Source organism: Ricinus communis, chromosome 4 (genome assembly GCF_019578655.1).
Source record: "Ricinus communis isolate WT05 ecotype wild-type chromosome 4, ASM1957865v1, whole genome shotgun sequence".
In the NCBI taxonomy this organism is placed as follows: Eukaryota; Viridiplantae; Streptophyta; class Magnoliopsida; order Malpighiales; family Euphorbiaceae; genus Ricinus; species Ricinus communis.
In genome coordinates, this window is record NC_063259.1 from 24,553,647 (window position 1) to 24,576,273 (window position 22,627).

The window sequence follows — 22,627 nt, forward strand, 5'->3', positions numbered from 1 at the left end:
TGCACGTTTCCTTGAGAGATGGGGCATTGAATTGGATAAATTCTCTGAAGAAAAAATAAAAATAAAGGGATGGTGGAATAATTGAAAGGCTCGAGTGGTTGGCAAAAGAAGATAGTTTCTGGTTTATACAAGGGAGACTGGGCTGGCTTTTAGTTGGCTAGCATATGCATAGAAATAGTGTAGCTGTTGCAATGGTCCTTTCATGCCTCATTGGTGTTGGCAGTTGCAGGGCTGTCATGCCCCTTACACCTCATTTTCCACTTTCCTTTTTCCCCTATTCTCTGTTTTCTCTATTGGCTGATGTAGCATGTGGTGCTAAGTGTTTGATTATTTCGGGTCAAATTTTTGCAGCGGATTTATGTCTGTCATTTTCATGTATGAATTAATCAATTTTTTTATTTAGAATCCCTCTTTTTGCTCTTTTAAGTACGATCTTGAAACTAAGACGTCTCATTATTATTATTATTAATGAAATAATTATCAGGTAGCTCTTTGATTTTGTTCTGATGGTATCTCCACATTGTCTGCGTGGGTTTTGTGCGGTGTTTCCGACTCTTTTCCAGCGAACCTTTCCATCTTCAAATTTGTTTGAGATTCAAGGTTAATCTCATTCGCACTCCCTAAACTCGGCGGGAATTCCATTAACTTCCTTAAACTTTAGTTTGTCCCTTAAAAATCTCTAAATCTTACCTCAAGCCCTTATCACCTAAATTTGATTAAAATTCAATGACACTGTACCATAATGTTGTTTATTTCGTTCTGAGATTCAAAAATTTTACTTTTATCACGCGAAATTTTTATTTTTTATTTTTAAAGTAAAATTGAGTGAAATAAATAAAAGGTAAAAAAAAATAAAATTAACTTTTCTTTTTTAAAGATAGTTTAAAAGATCATGTTGAAGGACTATGAGTGAAAATTACCATGTGTATTAAGTGTTTATCGTGGTCATCTATCTGTGTCTCTTCTTCTTTAATGACCCTGTGTACTTCGTGTCATCCAAAAGCCACTGGGGCGTATTCAATTTTGATGCTTCATTTCAAGAAAAACAACTATGCATTTAATTTTCTGCATGAATAATAGATTAAATCAATTAAAAACTTTATTTCATTTAAAAATATAAAAAAAATAAAAAAAATTTAAAATATATATTTTAATGTTATAAAATATATTGATTTACTAATTTAAAATTTTATTTGACTTCCACGAGCGAGGAGATGATAAATTTGTTTAAGAATTGTTTATAGCCTATGTTAAGAAAAAGGAAAGAATTGTTCATATTAACACTGACATTGTGTTTTGTACAACGACAACATGTACTTAAAATAGACCACATATTTATATAGGCATAATGTTATATGACAATAAAATTTTGTCTTGTCTAATAAAATATAGTTCGTTTCTAATTTCTCTAATAATTTTTAAAAAAATATAATTAATATTATTAACTTTTAATACCATTTCTCTAGAATTTTTTTATTAAATTTTTTATAAAAATTAAGTTCGATTAACTAAATTTTTTCAACTTTTGCAAAATAATCATCGTACTTCTAATTTTTATTTAATTCAAAGATTTAATGAGTTTGAATTTAATATCCGATTTAATTCTTAAAATTTAGGAACTCACACGTCAACAAAATTAATTGTTGACCTGCACATACAGAATATGAGAAGTGAAAAAAATAATAATAATAAACTTTAGTTAATTTTTTTTTTTTTTTTGTCTCTTCTCCACTTCACCTTTCTCTTTCTTCTCCAATGGCATTTTTCTTTTTTCCTTCCTTCTTCTTCTATATGTAACTACTACCTACTTCAATTTAACTTTAATAAATACAAAATCCAACACAAACTAGTAAATAAATGCGTCGTGTTTTAATAAAAAAAAAAAAGAAAATGTGTAAAGAGAAATAATATGACTTCTAAAATATACTTTAAGAAAATGAGGATGAATAAAATAATTTCTTAAAATTTATATATTTTTTTATAATAGAAATAAAATATAATTTATGTTTCTTTTAATTTGTGAATTATAAATTTTTTCTGATTTATTGAATTTATAGATTTTTAATTTATGTATTTATGAATTATTTTGAGATTTTGAATTCATAAGTTTATGATGATATTAGCGATGGTAGAAGTGGTGTAGATATAAGCTCGTATGAAGTAAAAGAACTTTGTTGTGGTGTTGGTATGTCAAATCTGGAAAATAGTGGTAGTGCAAGTGTAAACTCATTTGCTGGTGGCAAATCTTATTGTGCCAAGACATCCAAAATGGCACTAATAGTGGTGCTGGTTTGCATTCATAGTCTGGTGGTGCTCATGTAAATTATTATTATTGATTTTACGTGCGAGTTAGCCATTAATTTGGTTCGGTTGACGCGAATGGATGTACGGTAATATATAAATTTATAAATGTTAATATTATTTTAATTATATATATTAATAAAAAAACATACAAAATAAATAAATTGACAATTCAAAATGACACTTATTATTTATTTTTAATTAAAAATATTCAAATTTAAAATTTATATAGATTTAAATATATATTTAATACGTCAGACTAACTCTATAGGTGTAAAATGAAATTTATCATTACTAATTATTTATCTCAATCATAGTAAATTATCCCTATCATAGAACTAATTTGACCCAATTGAGCCATGCGAAAGCAACTAAAGGCAAATATTGTAGATACTGCTGGCGTTAGTATTCAATAGTAATTTTCATATGAGAGTAAAATTATTAAACAAATACGAAAGCCCTAAAGTTTTTGGGATTCTAAGTGGAGACAAAAAGAAAATGTTTCCAATAAGCTCGCCTAATAGGTAGCTACAAGTGTCCCAATAATCTATAAAAGTTGTCTATTACTTGAAATCCTTTATATAATAAGATCAATTTTAAGAGTATTCTTTATTTTAAAGAAATACTTTTATTTAGTTTAGATATAATACTAAAATCCATAAATAGCATTTTTTGTTTTGAGCTTTATAAGCCATTAATCAAAAGTCTCACCCATCAATAATAAGAAGAAGAAGAAATGTTCAAAATTGGTGGGCTACGATACTGACCGACACATGGGACTAAAACACTTGCGCTCTTACAAAGAAAATGAGCGTGCAAATCACGCGCGAACTGTGACACTGATAGCGATAATTTCTTATGTGGGCCCTGTTATCCAGATCCCCAACATTATTCACTCTGCGTTTCCCCCACTCTTTTAATCTCTTCATATTTTTGCATGGGCTCCCAATTATGCACCTTTGCTATGCTGTGGTTTCCCTTTTCTTTCTTTATTTTTTTCAAAAAAAAAAAAAAAAAGAGAGAAGAAAATATTAAATGCTTATTATTAATAAAAATTAGAAAATCAAAAAATCTATTATTTTTATAATAAAAAAAACAACAATTATATTATATTATGTAACTAATGGGCCCTAATTTTGTAGAATTTTAGGGTTTGTTTGTCAGCGATGTGAATTCTCAAACAAGATATTGGCATCATTACAAAAATACGCATGGCATCTTTGACTTATGCTCTCTATTATTGTTACTATCAATTTTATAGAAATAGCGTCCCATTCGTAGATTTTATTCTTTTATCTGAAATTGCATTTTGCTTAATTTATCACATTTAAATTTCTATTAAAATTTAAGATTTATGAAAAAGAAATTAATTTCTTAAAATAAAAAGCATTCGGTATTTACTTTATTTTATCTATTTAAAATATATGATAGTGTGTATATTAGATTAATAAATAAATAATATATTAATTGATTTTAGATAATATAATAAATATTAATAATTTATTATTAAAATGTAAATACTCACTTATAGAAATGACTTTTTGGTTAAGTCCTATAGCGGTTATAAGTCTATTAAAATTGGATCCACTAAATTTAATGGAGTTTTTTAATTGATTGTTTCTTTTACTTAGATCCAAAACTTAAATATGAATTCTCAATATCTATTTGAGTACTTAAAAAAGTAATATATTATGCGGAAATTTCTCAAAAATTACAAGAAAGTATATATGTCTTATGGTAAATTAATTTGGAAAAGAATGTTCTTTTATTTTATTTTGTAAATAGATAATTGTGTAGTAAAATAATTTCTTAGTTATCAAATAAAAATAAAATAAATATCAGAACTCATTCTAGCAGCGTCAGCTACCAAGATAGCAGTATCAGACCGAAAACCGATGATGTCAGTGAGAATTTCATGATGTTTTTCTTACATTTTGGACGGTTAATAGGTATCTGTAACAAAATTACATGGATTAATTAACCAACTAGGAACACATGGCCTCCATTATTTTATTTTTTTGAGAAAGAAAAGAAAAGAGAAATAAATAAATAAATAAAAAGGAAATGAGAAATAAGGAAAAGGAAAATCTTTGCTGCGTAGATCCAAGAATAATGTGGAACATAACAACATATTTAGTTTGGTATTTGGAAACTAGAGATTAAAAGCACATAAATAATTATTAGGTTATGACACAGTAACGATTCTCTCTTGTTTTTCTTGGTTGTTTCTTTCTTGTGCTTTTCTTTGTTGGCTAACAAGAAGTAGAAGATAGCAACTAATCCTACTTGCTAGTTATTAAACAAACTCTCTCTCTCTCTCTCTTCTTAATTGAGTCAATGTTTGTTCCCTTTCTTTCCCTGTGAAAATATTAGCCAGCCACAGGATTGGTTCTCTTTCTATGAAGTTTGGGACTCTGAAATCATTTTCAGTGAGTTGGGTCTGTTTCTTTTTGCATTACATAATTTCTCTCTGCTCCACTATTTACTAGCAATTCAAAGGAAAACAAGAAAAGGAGAACCACTCCTATTACATATCAATATTATTTTGGAAACTTCTACCTTTCTTTTTCCAGTCATATAGTTTTGCGTTTCTTCATTTCCTACTACATGCACAGTTTATATCCCTTTTCTTTTTCTTATTCTTTTCCTCCATTGGCTTCTTTGCTTCCTTAACTCATTCTTCCACTAAGCTTTCTTGACTGTATACACTTGTGGATGTGGTCTTGCTCCCTCTTTCATTTTCTATGATTTTCTTGCTGCTTAATTTTATGGGTTTTGGGCTTTCTTTGATGGGTTCTTTTTGTTTGATGCATTTGGTGTTTCAAGAATCGAGTTTCCCTTGAATTGCCTGTGCCTTTCGGGGGTTATCTTTATTTATTGAGGTGGGGATTTTTTGGGGGTAGTGTGTACAGTAAGTAGCAAGATTCTGTCAATGTTTATACTTATAAGTGGCTAAAGGACGAAATTTTAACTTGGTTTTTGCCTTGTTGGGAAAAAAAGAGTGTAAAAAAGATCAATTTTCTTGCTTGTATTGACAAAGTGGGTTTGTATCTAATTTCCTAAACAGTAATTCTACAGTATTGCAAGCTTGCAATGCAGTCTTGGAACTATGTTTCTGGAGGGAAGGGGTTTGTATCCAATGAAACAGCTTCATCGTCTGATTCTATTGCCAAAAGCAAAAATGTGTTGATGGGTTGGGATTTGAAAACTGCTTGTGGTTTCGGCAACAATAATGTGGTCGTCGCGGGTCAACAAGCTATTGAGAATCACTGTTTTGGGGAATTAAATTATCAAGAATTGATGGGGAAACAATTGCCTGATAATTCAATAAGGAATGCTTTAAGTAGTGAAGCTGATGGTGGAAAAAGCATCAACCATTTCATGGTTAACATGAATGTTTTCTCCTTAGAACATGAGTCCACATCAAGGCTTTCTAGAACTGTTGTGGAATCCAACAGTAGGGATTCTTCATTCATTGATTTGAAACTTGGAAGGTTCGGTGATCCAACAGAAGGTCATAATTCCAGAATTTCCAAAGGAGCATCTGTTATGTCTTCATCTGAGTCATCCACTCCTCCAAAGAGACTGAGAGTGGGAGTGAATTCACACCCTGCACATTGCCAAGTTTATGGTTGTAATAAGGATCTCAGCTCCTCAAAAGAATATCACAAGAGACATAAAGTCTGTGAAGTTCACTCCAAGACGTCCAAAGTTATAGTGAATGGAATTGAGCAGAGGTTTTGTCAGCAATGCAGCCGGTACGCTGTTTCCTTGCTTATAATTTACTTTCAGTTGCTGATGGATGGACAGACATCAACTTTTTTGGATACAAAACCTCGAATCTTGAAATTGCTGATATGTTAAACTTTTGTTGCTTTCACTTGTTTTATCAAATGGGGAGACTAGGAAGTTGAGGCTGTTGAACTCTTTCTTGTGTCATATTTTCTAGTACGTCTAATTAAACTGAAACTGGATTCTCTCGCTTTGATCATAATCATCTTAAGTTTCTTGAATCAGAATTTTAAATTTGACTTGATGTATCTTCTTGGCTTTTGCGTGCTGGTCTCTTCTAGTTTTGTTTCAGGAAACTAGAAACGTGAATATTTGAATCTTTGCTCAAACTGGGTTCATCATTGACTCTGTACTGCTATAATTTGTACTAGTTTTTGACTGCTCAGGTTTCATTTACTGGCTGAATTTGATGATGGCAAGCGAAGCTGTCGTAAACGCCTTGCAGGCCACAATGAACGTCGGAGGAAACCTCAAGTTGGTCCTCACTCTGGAAGGACTGGAAAGCTACTCCAGTCATACAATGGTAAAACATCCATGCCTTTGCATTTATTAATATAATTTCTCTGCCTTATAGTTTGACAGGAGCTAATTACTTTATTTTTAACTTTAACTATTTGACCTGCGTAAATTTTGAGAATGCTAGTTTAAGTTGGTAAGCTAGTGGGGGAGAAGTTAAGAGGATCTTCAGTTCGCTTTCACATCAAATTGCAGAAGTATCTGCGGACCTTGTATGTTTTTACATGTTCAATTACTAACCAAAGACTATATACCAGGTGAAACAATTTTTTATTTTTTATTGTTTCCCTGATACTGGAGGGGTTATAGATGCTATTTGTGTATGGAGGGGTAGACCTGTTCAGAAAAGTGGAAAACCACTTTGCATTAGATAAAACTATATACCTTTTTAAATATTTAAGCAGGGTAAAAGGTTATTGATGTTTTAGAATTTCATCAATACATAATAATAATTCTCTGTATTTGGTGGTTCATCTGTTTTAACCATCTCACTCTCTGCATAATTAGATGACTCCTGTTACCAAGCATCGGTATATGGTTTCAGACATTTAGAGAAACCTTGACGCAAGCATGCACATCCAGAACAGTCCTTCAATAGTGCCTTTTTTGAGAATGTGCCTAAGAGTTGTGGGTTTCAATTTTAAAATCTCCTGTAAGTTTAATTCCTTGTTTTTTCAGTGATGTGCTCTTGATGATTCTAGTAAAACTCCAGGTCGAAATATGATACCTCTTAGCTATACCTTAGGGCAGCTCCCTGTGCCTAGTGTTGGTTGATTTAAGTAACAGGTGAGATTCTTGCATCATCACCACCAGGTTGACTCTTGTAATCGCTCATCTTTCAATAAGTTTCTTTTTTCAGGGTTGTAAGTTCTTGAAATGGTCTGGACGTCCCCCTTGGGGTAGATAGGCAAAACAAATACAAGAGTGTTGGATAAGGCAATATTAGCTCGCACTTTATCCAAATTTGGGCGGGAAGTGATTGTATAACACTTCCATGTCCATGATTCACTGTAACAGAATTCAAATTGTTTTCCATTAATCATTTATCAGTGTTTTCCGGTGAGATCAAGTGGAAAGAGGTGGAACCTTAGATACGTTGAAGCATTTAAAACCAATTATCTGAATCTGGGATGGAAGTATTGTTGGCATATATTAACTGTGGAACTTAGGATTTGCATTTATAAACTACTACGGTTAAAATATATCTTGTTTACTCATGGTAGTTTGTTATACTCTTCACAGCATAATTCCATTATTTACAGCCTACAATTTTCCACAAATCTCATATCGTTTTCTGTATTCTGTGTAGGCATTGACGCCAGTAGATTTCATGGGACTGCATTAACATCTTTTATCTGCCAAGATATACTCCCTGGTGGCCCAATGCATCCTAAGAGATATGGAACAGATAATTGGTGCAGGCAAATAAAAGTTGAAGATGGGTATTTTAATCCACTATCATCTATTCCTGTTTCAAGTGGGCATCCCCATTCAAAGTCCCTTTTCCCTTCTAATAACTTGGATAAAGTATTCCTTGCATGTCATGGAAATGAAGCTACTACTGCAACTGGAAGCACTCTCAGCGAGAGCACTAATCGATATCCACATGATCTAGGAGGCTCAATTTCCAGTTCACAATCATTAATCCAGGACGCCTCATTAGGCCAGGCAGACTTTTCTGCTTTTGATGCAGCTTCAAATGTTCAAGGGGTATCAGGGATCACAAACTCTGGTTCTGCTCTCTCTCTTCTGTCATCTCAATCACATAATCTTTCAAGCCATTCATCAGGGATTTCTATGGCTTGCCCACTGGTACTTCCTGGCAGAAGTAGTCATTATAGTGTGAGTCAAGTCTCAGAAAAGCTCGTAGGAATTAGTTCACAGGCTTCCGCAGGTGCTATGCAAAACAAGTTCTCTTCATCAGGAACAAGTTCTGCAGAAGGAAGTCGGTTGGGATCCATACTGTTATCTGATGGTAGCGATGCCATCAATTTTGTCATCGCTGATGGGATGTACCAAGGATCAAATTTTATGAATGCAAAAGATTGTCTTTCTTGTGAAGATGGCACTACCATTGACTTGCTTCAGCTGTCATCACAGCTTGAGCGAGTGGAACGACAGAAGCAATCCATGCAAGTGAAACAGGAAAATGATGCTTTCTGCTGGCCTCACATCATTTGAAGTGCTTTGTGAAGAAGGTCCCAGCACAAATCCATTGACGAATTTCAATTCTATCTTCTAGTTTGATATCCTAGTGATTTTCTTGAAAGGGAAAAAAGATGTTTACTTTCTGTTATTTTCTCTTGGAATTATTTTCTGATACATGGAGATCAACCCTACTGGCCTATGTTCTGACTAAAAGGAAAAACAAGTCAAGTAAATGAGCTGCATTGCCTGTTCATTGTCTTCGAAGACTGAAGAATTGCACTTGGATTGACACAAGGAGAAGGTGGCAGAGCATATGGCAGCTTCACATCTTTGGTACTATCAAAAGATCATCCCAAAGCAGCGTAAACTGAAATGCTACAAGCAAAACACAATGTCCCTTCTCACATGTTTGATACTATCAGAAGATCTTTCCTTGCTGAGAAGGAATAGTCAATGCTATCTGCGATTGCACAATCCATGCTCCTTTTTCTTTCTTCCCTTCTCAACGTTAAATAAAAATAATAATAACAATCATTAGCAAATTCGAATCTTCTGACGACCAATCATCTAGCACACGACATGCAAGCATCAAGCTGCTGCTTTTATGCTTATCTATCAACTAGAAAGATCTGATCTCCTAGCTGGCTTCTTCAAAATTTCGTTGTATATAACTCTGCAATTTTTGTATTCAACTCAATTAGTTTCCTCAATTAGGCATCGTTGCTTATGAACTGTAAATTGAATGATTCGTCAGCTTTTCCTGAAAAAAACCTTGGTATATATCATTAATTTTTTTCACGCACACGCACACGCACAAAAGTTTGATATGGGATCTACTCAAATCCCCAGTTGTTTAGAAGCAAAAGGCAAGCTTGAATCATCAAAATTTAGAAGCACCTTTTTATTCCATTGTTGATAGCTTGTTACGCATTCAAAGGTACAAGCTATCTAAGGTACATATTACCATAGACTAATTCACGAAATTCTGCAAATAGTCTAAAGGGTGACAGAGCATTTGCTGTTTCTCAGCCTAATGGGCAAGTACAGAAGCCATCTACACAGGTGCTTTTCTCCCATAAACATTTATTCTTGCAGTTAGCATCAGTTTTACATCGAACTGGCAAATATCCTCTCTTTGCCGTTGAGAATGGCAAACCTGTCAAAAGCAGCAGTTCGTATAAACTCCTGAGCGCAACCTAATTAGAAGAGAAAGAACAATAGAAAGAAGAAGAGAGACATCACCAACCTGATGCAGTGACTAGGAGTATGACCAGAAAGGCCAGCTTGAATGGTACGTTCTCCATTTTTCTTTTTTAGCCTAATTTGGAGATTTCTTATAAAAAAAAACAGGATGCTTTTTGGTTACCGTAACTCTTCTAGCAAGAATTATATAGGAGTTCAAGAACGCCAATTAAGGAAGGGATCATTAATTTGAAAGGTTAATTATACTAATGGTCAGAACTAATAAGTTAATTATTTCATTGGTTACAATTAAAAAGTTATTTTTAGGTTTTAGAATTTGTGGGCTATAATGATTTACTATACATTTGCAGAGATCACTATTTTAAATTCCAAATTCATATTCTGTGTAAGGTTAAATTCCATTTAAAATTTGAGATTATAATACTAACAGCTGACCAGTAAATCTAATTTGTCGATAATTTACTAAGTTAGAATTTATGAAAAGATTTATAGAACTTAGCAACAGATTTGCTGGAATATTAATGCTACCTTATTCTTGTCTATAAAATTTAACTAAATTAGTGATGATTTTGCTGATGAATTATTTACGAACAAATCCATTGCTAAATTTCCAATTAATTTGAATTTGATCACAGCAAATGGTTAAATATACTGCGTATTTTATTTTTATTTTATCTATTTATTGTGGTATATAATATTTTTATTACAGTACTTTTTTAATATTTTGACACAGATTTAATATCTTTATGAGTTTAAAAAATCATATTAAATATAATATGACATTACATCATTTTTTAGTAAGACTCACAATCAACTTTTATAGTACTTAATATTTTGGAAATTAATAATCGTTTGAAAACTTTAATTGTCACCAATCTGGTGGCAGTGAGTAGGAGTATGAACAGAAAGGCCAACGTGCTTTTGTTTTCAGTAACTCTTCTGGAAAGATTGTATATAGTAAATCAGCAACTAAGGAAGGTTTTACAAAGTCCAATTTCACATTTCATATAAGGTACATAAATCCCAGTCTGAAGCTCATATGATTTTCTTGCCGTATTTGCTTCCAAGGATTTGGCAAAAAAATATGGTTTCAGAGAAACTACTGATATATCAATGAAGGTTCAATGTGTTTTTCCAAATTTATATTCTACTAAAATCCCCAGAAGAATGAGAGATCTCAGACCCAATTTCTCAGATTTTATAATACTGAAATTTTCCATCTATAATCTAATTTACCTCAATTATACCATCTCAGTTTTGATTTTAATTTATTATTATTACTGCCATTCATGAGATAATTATGGAGTTATTAGGATTCCTAAATATGGTACCCTGTTCCTTTTTTTTTTTCTCTTCTCTGTTATGTCACTCTAGGGCATTTTTTGAATAATATTCAAAATGGAAAAGGAGTGTTGGCCACGGTTTTGGAGAAAATGGGTGCTCACGTAGTGACTCTGTAAATAATTTTTTAGATTTTCGAATTTAGATGTATATTTTATTTTTATATATAATTTATTTATAATTTTAAAATTTAAATCTATATATTTAATAAGCTGAACGAGTTTGAATTTGAATTAATATTTTATTTCTAGTGTTTTCATAACTCTCACATCACAGTCGAAACGTGAATAGCAATGGGCGGTCCAAAATTAATGGAGATCGATATATCTAGAGGGCTGTTAAGAAGTCTTTCAAGCAAAATATGAGCTAATTATTTGTATTTTGGTTACATGAGCTGTTCTCATGAGATCCAATTCCTTTGAGAAATTACTTGCAGTCTAACAATGGTAATGATGTGAAGAAGGGAATTAGCCCTACAAGATTGGGGCTGTTCACACACAAATGGTGAAGACAGAGATAAACAGATTGTGTAGTACATGTGGCTACCAACTGAATAAATATTTTTGGACTAAACAATTACGCTGTATGAGCATGATAATTACTTATTAATCCTCCCTCAAATTATGACAAAAGAATTACCACATTATAGATTTCATTTCACTTTTTGCTTTGTTTTACCATTTTTTTTTTAAATTAATTTTTTATTGTTAATTATTTATATAAATTTATGCAATTGATTTTCTTCATTTATATAAATATAAAATTTAAAAGCTAATTTTATTTGAATATATAATTAAAACATATAATAAAATCACATATTATTATATTATTGGAAAGAAATTTGTATTGGGTCCACTCCTAATCAAGGACTTAAACTTCTGTTATGAAATAAAGTCGCAAAGTTAGGATTTAGGCTAAACTAATCATTTATCGTTATTATTATTTTAATTATAAAATTAAAATTGATAAATATAATTTAATAAATTTTTTAATATTTAATATTAATTTATAAAATTTTAAAATATAATAACATACTAACTATTTTTAAATGTTTTTATTTTTTTTTAAATTCTAAAATTTTATTAATACAATAATATAAAAATTATTTATTAATTAATTTTAATATAAATTAATATATCAGATATTATTATTTTTTAAAATTAAAAATTTATTATGTAATTAAAAATTAATTTATTCTTAAATATATATTAAAAATATTATTTTCTAGAATTAAATTATTATCTAATTATATAACTAATTTATTAATTAATATAAAAATTATGATAGAATTAATATCGTTATCTTTTGATTAAGAAACTATCTATTAGTTAATATAATATTAAAATATAATTAATCTTTTATCTTTTAAAATTAAAATATAATTAATATGCTATTTTCTAAAATAATTATTATCTAATCAAAAAAATTAATTTATTATTAATATATTATTTCTTATAATTAGAATTAATATTTAATTAAAAATATAACATATATTAATCAATAAATTAATAAAAAATACTTCAAAATTATTTATAAGTTTAAATCTTATAAGTAAAAAATAATTACACTTATCAAAATAAAAAATTTATGTGTCAAAAAATAAATATATATGCTTAAAAAATTATAAGTATAAAAAATTAATATATATATATATTATTTTTAAAACGTTTAGAACTTTAGAAAGACATTTTAAATATTAAATAGTTAAGTATAATATTGTTTTAAGATAAAGGTGAAGAAGAAGAAAATGTCTGTTGGTTATTGGTGTAGTTATGTTATGTTATGTTATGTTATGTTCTGTAAACCATTGTCCTTTAGTTTCTTCGTTCTTTTTGAAAGAGAATGGCTGTATGCATGGCTCATAGCTGGACTACAAGAATCGGAAATTCCATATATGAGGGGCCACACACGACATCCACATGGAAACACAGTACCGCCAGCTACAGCTACATATTATTCAACCTTTTAAAATTATGAACAAGAAACGGCGATGTATTTTACTCTGTTTTTTGAATTCTTGAAAAGATTCTGTTTGTTTTTGTTTGAATCATTACCAGACAAATACTGCTGGAAAAGAAACATGACACCCTTGTAACATGATTCACAGCTTTCAGAAAAGAGAAAGACTTGTCAAAAGTTTCATTTTCTGTAATTTGAGAGAATAGAGTGAGTTTTAATTACTGAAATTCAAATCATCCAGAACATGACTTCTGACAGTAGTTATGGAAAGATTGACGAATGTGTAAATGTCTATCAGAAAATTTTTAGCAAGTTTAATCAGAATTGAGACCCTGGAAACCTACAAGCACATAAACATATACTGATATCACTGCTTAAAGACAGAATCATCATGCTTTCTTGACATCACCAAATCCTTAATTTTTCCAACTGCTATTCTGAAAAGCCATGTACCAATTAGATCTTTTCTTTCTTTCTTTAAAGCGAAAATGACCGGTTAGTCAAGGCTATTAGATTTGGGTGCCTTTCACTTACCAAAACATTTGAATAACCTATAAAAAGACAAAAAAAAACAAAAAAGAAAAGAAAAAAAGAGTAGAAAAGGAACCTAACAATTGAAACGTTCAAAATGCACAATCATTTCCAGAACTAATCAATGATAATGTAAAGAACTAACAATCAAAACTACACTTACTTGAATATAGAGAATCCATGAATATTAATAAGACAAATAAAATCTTTTTCCTCAACCTGCAAAATAATTAATCCAAGCCTTAAAGCAAAAAAGCTTGGTAAATGAGATCGTAAATGGGCTCATCAAGATACAGCCTGCCTAGGACTATAAATGTCATGATAACATCTCTGACGTGACAAATTTAATGGCCTCCCTCGTATCAAGAAATCTATTTTGCAGCACCATTAGGCAATTCACCAGAGTTTCCAGATGGGTTCAGCTCATCCCATGCTTCAACCCATGTGACCATGGCATCTGCCAGCTTGACAAAGTATTCATCTATTTTACCAAGCTTTGCCCTAACTTGCTTGGAGAGTTCAATGTAGCACTTCTGAACAGTGGTACATTCTTTTGGAAGGACTGCAGACTGGAAAAATGGGATCAGCTCTTCTTGCCAATAGATTCCTTTGTATTCCTTCTTAAGGTTCACAAATGGATTGCTAGCTTTGCTGTGATAGATGTAAGGCAATCCTGTCTTGACTCCAAAACCTAAGTGGTCGCATATAACCTACGGAATTTATGAAACAACCAATTTATTTTGCAAATTCATAAAAGCAGATTGGGGCTAAACAAGCAAACAGAATTATCACTTGGGAAAAGATAAGATGGGTTAACCTTGGTGCACCAGCCAGCCCACATATCGTCGTAGCGCCCAATTGGCTGACCGTCTCCCATGAGACCAAAGTACATTGCAGGACCAATCAACTCACGGTTGAATGCCAGATTCATACCGCACATGGGGAACAAAGTTCCCTTTGGTATAGTCATTACAGCATCTACATACCTGATAAGGATACAAAGTCAAGTCCTATGTAAATATTACATAAATGTGACCTGGAACTGGTAGTGTGCATCAAGTCTTCTTACCTGGTGTTCCTCTCAAGAGGCTTGACAAGCTGGGTGGGGGCATCATAATCTGGGATGTTGAGCCAGAGACCATGGGATACAGCTGTTGGGACACCCTCACGAAGGCTAAATGGATACCCTCGAACGAAATCTGCACCAGTTCGGTATGGGTCATACAGGGTGTTGAAGAAAAATGGAGTTGATGGACAGAGAAGATTCTTTATGTGCTGCTCAAGTGCATTAATGTCTTTGCCACTAGGATCTTTAGCAACCTGCAATTACACAAAATCCTCTCTGCTTTAGACCATACTCCCAAGATAAACTCACAACCATGTGTAAATGTAGCGCATTCCTTCCAAGAAAAAGCTAAATTTATAAAGATGCAACCTTTTTTTCCCCGAAGATGAGAATGCAACTATATTAACGCGGAAACTGTTGGGCATGGTACTGTTTGAAGTGTATAAACAAAATAAAACAATTGCTTAGTCTCTTGCATGGCTCAGGTCAAATAGCAAAAACAACTAATCTATAAAATTAAAGCCACATTATTAGGAATGTACTATGAGATACAAAAAGGAAGTAACTGTATCAGGCTCACAGTTAACAGATCTATGTCTAAAATATCCATCAATAACCAACTTGATTCTAGCATTCAGAATGACAGTGTCACAAAGCAATACAAACCATCCTGAGGGATAGTTTTTCACTAAGGGAACGAGATAAGTACATCAATAAAAATTGAATTTTGATTTTTACCCATGTAGTTTCACCTCAAGACGGATCTGTACTGCAATATTAATTTTCTTGGAGAATGGCTTAGTCCGATATATCATTTGACACATTAAAACTTTAAATCTAGTCCTATGATGCCAAAACAGATCACACTGTCAGAACACAATGAAATTGCTCAAGCAACAACAGATCAAAGCATGCAACGGAGGAAATAAATTGGTGAGCAAGCAACCAAGCAAAATTGATCATTATAATAACACCAGATCCAACAGTAACAATATGAAGAAAGAGAAGTACTACCAAATCAGAATCCAATGTTTTTTTCTGCTCAATACCGATTACCAAGCCCCACTTACCCAACCCCAAACAAAATTTAAAATTCCCACCAAAATAGAAATACTGCAGATCATACCCACATACAAAATAAACTCAAATTACAATTAGATCTTCAAAACCCACAAGCAAATGAACCAAATTCTGTGTGAAATATTCAAAATTTTCTCCAAAAACCAACAAAGATTTCAACTTTACTCCAAAAGGCAAGACCAAACACACTAAAAACGCAAAACCCACATCGAAAAACTAGAGTAAAAAAACAATTTAAGAGAAACACACTTACGAAGCAGTCATCATCAATTGTGTAGATATACTTCTTCTTAGAAACCATATAACCAAAGCATCTACAAGCAGAATCCTTGAAAGAAATACAAGAAGCCTTAGGACCCAAAATCCTGTTGATATCGTTCCTATTATAGAGTTCATAATCAAAGCCTTCAGGAACTTTAATAATCTTTGATGGGTCACCATCTTGAACAATGATAAGATGGTATGGTTGGAAGAAGGGCCTCCACATCTCTAAGAAATCTAAGTTTCTAATGGTGGGAATCACTATGTCTAACTCATCTTTTAGAAGTGGTGTTGGGGAGATTGCTGCAAAATCAGCCATTGTGGTTTGAATTTGGGTTAGACAGAGAGAGAAGGAAGAGCTTGTGAGTGATTTTACTATGGTTGTGAATTGGTATTTGTAGGGCGGAGGAAGAGGCAGTGTTCTGTTAGGACTTAGAGAGGGAAGCCGCGTAGATCTAGCAAAAATTAATAATGTTTATGTTTTCTTGACTTTTTTTTTTCCTTTTTCGTCAAAATTTCTTTCTACATGCATCTTCTTATTAATTTCCTTTTTTCTTTTCCACTAATATGAAAAAAGGTACATAAGAAAATATAAAAATAAAATTTTTAAACAATAAAAATTACTAAATAAATCAAATTAATCTCTCCATATTTGAAATAAAGAAATTATAAAATTTCTTTTAATTTTAATATGTATTAATATTTTTATAATTTTATTTTTAAAATCTAGATAAATAATTTTAAATATTAATTTTTCTAATAGGCATTTTAATATTTTAACACATATATATAACAAATTTTTAGAATCTAAATCCTTTAATATATATTCAATTTATCACATATAAATTTTTATTATTATTATATATATTTATTTCTTATATATAAAATTTAAATTTAGATATAATTTTATAATTTTTTTATTAATTATTAATTAATAAATTATATTCTTAATAATATTTATTTTTAAATTATATTTTAAAATATATTAATTCAAAAAATAAATAAACTTCTGACCAGAGCTGTTAATTCTATTCCTAAAAGTACATATTAATAAACTAATTATATAATTAGATAATTACTTCAATTTAAAAAAATAATATTTTAAATAATATTTCAATTATTATTTTTCAATAATAAGCTAATTTTTATATAATAAAAATTAGTATTATAAATATTAATATTAATTTTTATAATATTAATTTTATATAATATAAAAATAGTTAATAAGTAATTTTTTATTTTATTATATATTAATAAATTTTAAAAATCTGAAATTTAAAAATAATTAATTGACTTTTATTTTCTAAAAATTTATAAATTAATATTAAATGTTAATAATTTTTATTAATATATATCTATTAATTTAATAATAATAGAGATAAATATGCAATGCATTAGTAAACTATCGGTTTATATATAAATTTAGATTTTTAATTAGTTAAATTTTTTTATTTATATTGAACTTATTATAAATATTCATACTTACTTATTTAATAAATCAGCATAATATATTTAGAAAAATATATTATTATCATAAATATTAATTTGAATTTACTTGAAAGAAGGAAAGAGAATTAGAACTTTGTTTGACTACTAAAATATTTTAAAGATAATAAAAATATTAAAACTGCTAAAATATTTTAAAAATAATAAAAAAGATTAAAACATATCTGTCCTTTTATTAAAGAAAAAATGTTACGCTTCATTTGAATGTAAAAATATTCACTTAATATAAATAATTAAATTTTGATATATATACAACTATTTACTCTTATAATTAATAGAAAAATTTAAATATAACAAACAATAAGGCGTTTATATCCTTACAGAAATAAATCTCCAATTCTATTTTATCCAAAAAATGACTTCCTTCAAAAATTAGTTTTTGTTAAAAGGATTAAATTAATTTTTATTCATATCAAAAAAAAAGGAAAAAGAATGTGCGACGTGGAAGAGCCAAATTGCATGTAAGCACGTGCGAGACCGGCGAGGCCGGCACGAGCCAGGCGTCCAAAGAAGAGAGCGTCTGATTGGGCTTTAAGGGGCGACTCTTTCAAAGTCGCCGGTGGCTTAGATCTTTGGACTTATATGCTTGGTAGAATATGTCTCATCTAAGGGACAATCTATTGCTCGATCATGGACATTCCAATTCTGGATCATACACGTGGCGTATAAGTACTTGATGGTCAACACATTGCGTAAATCAGGCTGGGTTTACTGTTAGAACGTGTGAGATAGGCAAAGCTTCTTGGCCTTTTTCACGTACTTTAATGGAAAGGTCTTCAGTGGTGCACAGGTTTAGCCACCTGTAACTAGCTGTATAAAGTTATTTGAACATATAAATCAATAATGAAAGTGGCTCTAATTTTATATCTAATTTGAAATAAATAAATAAAAAGAATTCGCAGCCATGCAAGTGAATGTAACATAATAATTAATTAAAAATGAAAGTTTGATTAAGAAAAGGCCATTATTAATATTATTGCCCACGATCATAATATATAGAAATCCCAACTTGAAATTCTAATTATAATTTCTTTTTCTTTTTCTTTTTTACGAGAGAAAACAATTTTCCTTTTTCCTTCATAAGTATGTTTCCTCTAATTTTTCCTTTTCGTTTGTTTTTTAAACTACCCAAACCCACCGACAACATTTTGCCCCTGGAATCCTTCATAAAAGCACCGATCGTATCCAATGGAATGGAAGAATCGTTTATTATAATTTAGCACTGGATTTGCTGCTTGGCAATTGAAGTAAGCACAAACATATTATGGGTTTGGGACAAAATTTGTCTGACATTTACATGTTTGTCTAGGTAGGTGATTTCCTGGTCACCGACATTGCAACTGCATCATTGGAACTGAGCACTGAGTCCAAGCAGCCCCGGTTAAGTACCGTAGTCATTCTATGTTATAAAACAATTAGTGAAGCTTCCTGCAAAATAAGCTTATTCAACACTCGAAACTGTCAGCTAGCGATGGGACTGCAAGTTCTAATCTTTTCTGTTCTTCTTTACTCGATCAAGTAAGATTTTTTTTCATTAAGCAGAAAATTACTTCCACAACCTTCGGAATTGAATTTAACAAAACCAATAGATAGGAGGAAAGAGACCATTTTTCAGTTTCAACAAAATGATTTTGAGAATTTTAATTTGTCTGTGAGGAGGCACATATGTTAGCAGTCATAAATTCAAAATGAAACTTAATGGCTGCAGTTATGGCTTCCTTAGGATCTGGTGTTTGCGCTTAGAAGATAGCAGCATTTTCTGTTCTGCCACTTGTACCAACATCAAAGAACCGTTTTGCTAGGTCCATCACCATCGGTGTTTCCAAAGGGCATTTCAAGCTTCATCCATCGCCTAGAAAAGGAGTTGTAAGTTAGAGAAATTCTTTCCTCTGGTAATTAGGTTGATAACCAAAATTAGAGGCACCAACAAGGCCCCCAAGGCCTATGCCTGAATGAAGGCGAAACTGAATTGAGTTGAGCGAAGATATACCTAGCTTGATTTTAAGTGTTCATGGTGCATTTGAATCAAGCTGAATCCATTATATCATGTCTTATCAGCTTTGTCGATGACTCGCCTAAAGAACATTTCCAAGCGAGTCTTGAACTCGCCACAATATAATTGAATTAACTCGCCTTAACCAAACATGTCCTCTCAAAAGAAAAAAAAGGAACTCACCTCTCTTACTTTTTAGGACCACTATTAGACACTAGATCTATTCATGGGTTTGAGTACCCATTTAAAACCGTTAAAAGATTTTCAAATTTGAACAGATATTTTTTATTTCAAACTCATCTAAGTCCAAATTGGTAAAAATTTAATTATTTTTTGGATGGATATAAAAATATTAATTCATTAAAGCTCATGTAACAAGCCCAGCCCGATCGAAAAATTTAAAAGAAAAAATTTATATACCTTTATAATTGATCCGACTTAATCAGAATTTTAGATTCAAATAAATTATATATTAATGAAATTTAAAATTTTATTCTAGTAACAAAGTTCCAGCAGATATTTTATAATAATTATAAATAAAAATATATAAATTTATTAAATTGTTAGTGAATAATTTTTCTTTTCAAGGAAATAAATTATTAGTGAATGATAAGCCAAAGCTTTAAAGAACCTTCTTTTTAAGTATTAGAGGGAAAGAAATTTAGGTCTTTTAGGACCCTTTGTTTGATTCAAGAGGCCGAGAAAAGGCCCAATAGCCTTTTTATGCAATTATCCAAAGAAAAAGAAAATCGTGGTCCCTAAAACAAACCCAGAAGCCTCTAAACAGTCTCCTTCGAATTATTGAAGAAAACAATTTTGAAGGGCTTGCAGCTAACACCAAATTATTAAAGAAGTGAGGCGTAGAGCTCGGGTGAAGTTATAAATCCCCATTTTCCACTCACCATGATTTTAATATTAGGGAACCGCAATCGATTTTTATGAGTAGAAAGTGAATTTAACTCCACATGAAAATTTGGCTTTTGAGAATAGAGCCAACTGTAGAGCTTCCAGATGTTGTCAATGAAAGAGTCCAAAAGATAATGTTGTTATCCTGAACGTTACATAAATTGTACAAGCAGTCTTGATTGTGAAAACTCCTTTTTCTATCAGAATACAAGTTTTTTAATCGTACATTTTCAAAACTTCTACCAATTCACATTTATAAATACACTGGAAATCATATTCTATCAATTCTGAAAATACATTCCCACTAACCAAACAACCACTATAGTCCTTCCCCTTCCAGTGAATCCTAAGGTATAAAAGCAAAGGAAATGAAGTGATGCGATTCAGCGCATTCACAAGTTGCATTGGGACAATCAAGATTTTCTCGTAAACCAAACAGAATAAAGAAAAGAAATCAAAAGTCCAATCCCAACAATTACGCAAAAATTAAAACATTTAACTTCGTTTCATTAAAGGTCACATGTCAATTAACGCAAGCAACACTAACAAACTCCAAACATATATATATAATGAAGAAATTAACCACCGAAACCATAGAGTGTTCGGCCCTGCCTTTTCAAAGCATAAACAACATCCATTGCAGTAACAGTTTTCCTACGGGCATGCTCTGTGTAAGTCACCGCGTCACGAATCACATTCTCCAAAAAGATCTTGAGCACACCTCTTGTCTCTTCATAGATTAACCCACTAATACGCTTCACACCACCACGCCTAGCCAGACGACGAATAGCAGGCTTCGTGATGCCTTGGATGTTATCTCTTAGAACCTTACGATGTCGCTTTGCTCCTCCCTTTCCCAATCCCTTCCCTCCCTTTCCTCTTCCTGACATTTTTGCTTTTCCTCTTTGAATTGGATTTGGATTTGGATTTGGATTTGGATTTTGATTTTGGTGTGATTTGTGTTTTCGCGATTTGGAGGGGTGCCTTTTATAGATGGAGAGGTGGCGTGTTTGGCCGTTGGATTATTTGGCGATCCTTGTGACTGGTTGAGTATAGAATAAATGGCCGTCAGATTATTTGGCGATCCATGTGAGTGGTTGAGTATAGATCAACAGCCGTTAGATTCGATCTTGTTGGGGATTGATGACATGGAACTTCAAAACGGGGCGCTTTCTTGAAAATGAAAAAGTGAAAAACACAGTTTTTGCCGCGTTTGGGTTTAGCGAAAATTTCTAAACGTGTTTGGAATTTGATTTTGCTTAAATTAAATGACAGCCGCCGCCATGACAAAGAAATGACTTCCCTCGTAACCCAAACACAAAATAATGAACTAGTCAGTGAAGCATAGAAAAATTTCCAAATATGTATACACCATATTTAATATTATTGTTTGATACACATCACGCATTGAACGGCTAATTGTATGAAATAAAACTAACTATCAAAAATAATTTTTATAATATAACCTCTTAATTTTTAGGAGTAGGACAATACTTATGAACATATTATTTCATTTATTATATAATTTAAAATCTTATTTTTATGGCTAGTATAAGGAGATGTTACTTTCTATTGTGTAGCTTACGACTGATTAGATTTCTTAGAGATCAAAAGAAAAAAATGGAATATAAATTAAAAATTGAATTAAATTGATGACATAAAAGGTTATGCCAAAGGGATGGAAATCGAGACTAAAATTAACCTAAATTTGACTTATTTATGAATAAGCTTAAATGAGTTTTTATCAAATCGAGTATTAAATAGTCTATAAGAAATTTTTGGTGAAAAATAAAGTTTATTATTAAATATTAGATTTAAATTGAACCATTATCAATATTATTAAAACTAACCATTTTAATTATTTAAGTTTTAGCATTTATGAACTATTTGTATTATCAAGGTCTTATTATTGCTAATTGAATTTTAATGTTTCACCAATTTAATAAATTTATTGCATTCTTTCAAAATTTTGCTAGAATCTACTTATGCTTCTAAGTTCTTTTGTCAGATATATTATCTCGACA

General features: G+C 31.1%; 3 protein-coding genes and 2 long non-coding RNA genes across 5 annotated transcripts; 2 read left to right on the forward strand and 3 right to left on the reverse strand.

The window, feature by feature from the left end:
* The first annotated feature begins 4,536 nt into the window (after nucleotides 1-4,536).
* LOC8265059 (squamosa promoter-binding-like protein 6) lies at nucleotides 4,537-9,299 on the forward strand. The gene is made up of 3 exons (XM_002514579.4): nucleotides 4,537-6,059; nucleotides 6,480-6,616; nucleotides 7,919-9,299. Exons 1-3 carry the CDS (start codon nucleotides 5,395-5,397, stop codon nucleotides 8,788-8,790), a joined length of 1,674 nt encoding a protein of 557 aa, XP_002514625.2. The 5' UTR covers nucleotides 4,537-5,394; the 3' UTR covers nucleotides 8,791-9,299.
* A 330-nt stretch (nucleotides 9,300-9,629) lies between these two features.
* On the reverse strand, nucleotides 9,630-10,205 carry LOC107260917. The gene is made up of 2 exons (XR_001534926.3): nucleotides 10,004-10,205; nucleotides 9,630-9,913 (listed from the first exon to the last, which is right to left on the reverse strand). It is a non-coding gene; the product is annotated as an uncharacterized LOC107260917 (long non-coding RNA).
* Nucleotides 10,206-13,932: 3,727 nt separating this feature from the next.
* LOC8265060 (probable UDP-arabinopyranose mutase 2) lies at nucleotides 13,933-16,747 on the reverse strand. The gene is made up of 4 exons (XM_002514580.3): nucleotides 16,191-16,747; nucleotides 14,861-15,111; nucleotides 14,609-14,777; nucleotides 13,933-14,501 (listed from the first exon to the last, which is right to left on the reverse strand). The coding sequence occupies exons 1-4, from the start codon at nucleotides 16,515-16,517 to the stop codon at nucleotides 14,163-14,165; spliced, it is 1,086 nt and encodes a 361-aa protein (XP_002514626.1). The 5' UTR covers nucleotides 16,518-16,747; the 3' UTR covers nucleotides 13,933-14,162.
* Nucleotides 16,748-18,691: 1,944 nt separating this feature from the next.
* LOC125369714 lies at nucleotides 18,692-19,548 on the forward strand. Its single transcript, XR_007215391.1, has 2 exons — nucleotides 18,692-19,222; nucleotides 19,428-19,548. It is a non-coding gene; the product is annotated as an uncharacterized LOC125369714 (long non-coding RNA).
* A 1,541-nt stretch (nucleotides 19,549-21,089) lies between these two features.
* On the reverse strand, nucleotides 21,090-21,563 carry LOC125369713 (histone H4). The gene has a single exon (XM_048372514.1). The coding sequence runs from the start codon at nucleotides 21,491-21,493 to the stop codon at nucleotides 21,182-21,184; it is 312 nt and encodes a 103-aa protein (XP_048228471.1). The 5' UTR covers nucleotides 21,494-21,563; the 3' UTR covers nucleotides 21,090-21,181.
* Nucleotides 21,564-22,627: the final 1,064 nt, after the last annotated feature.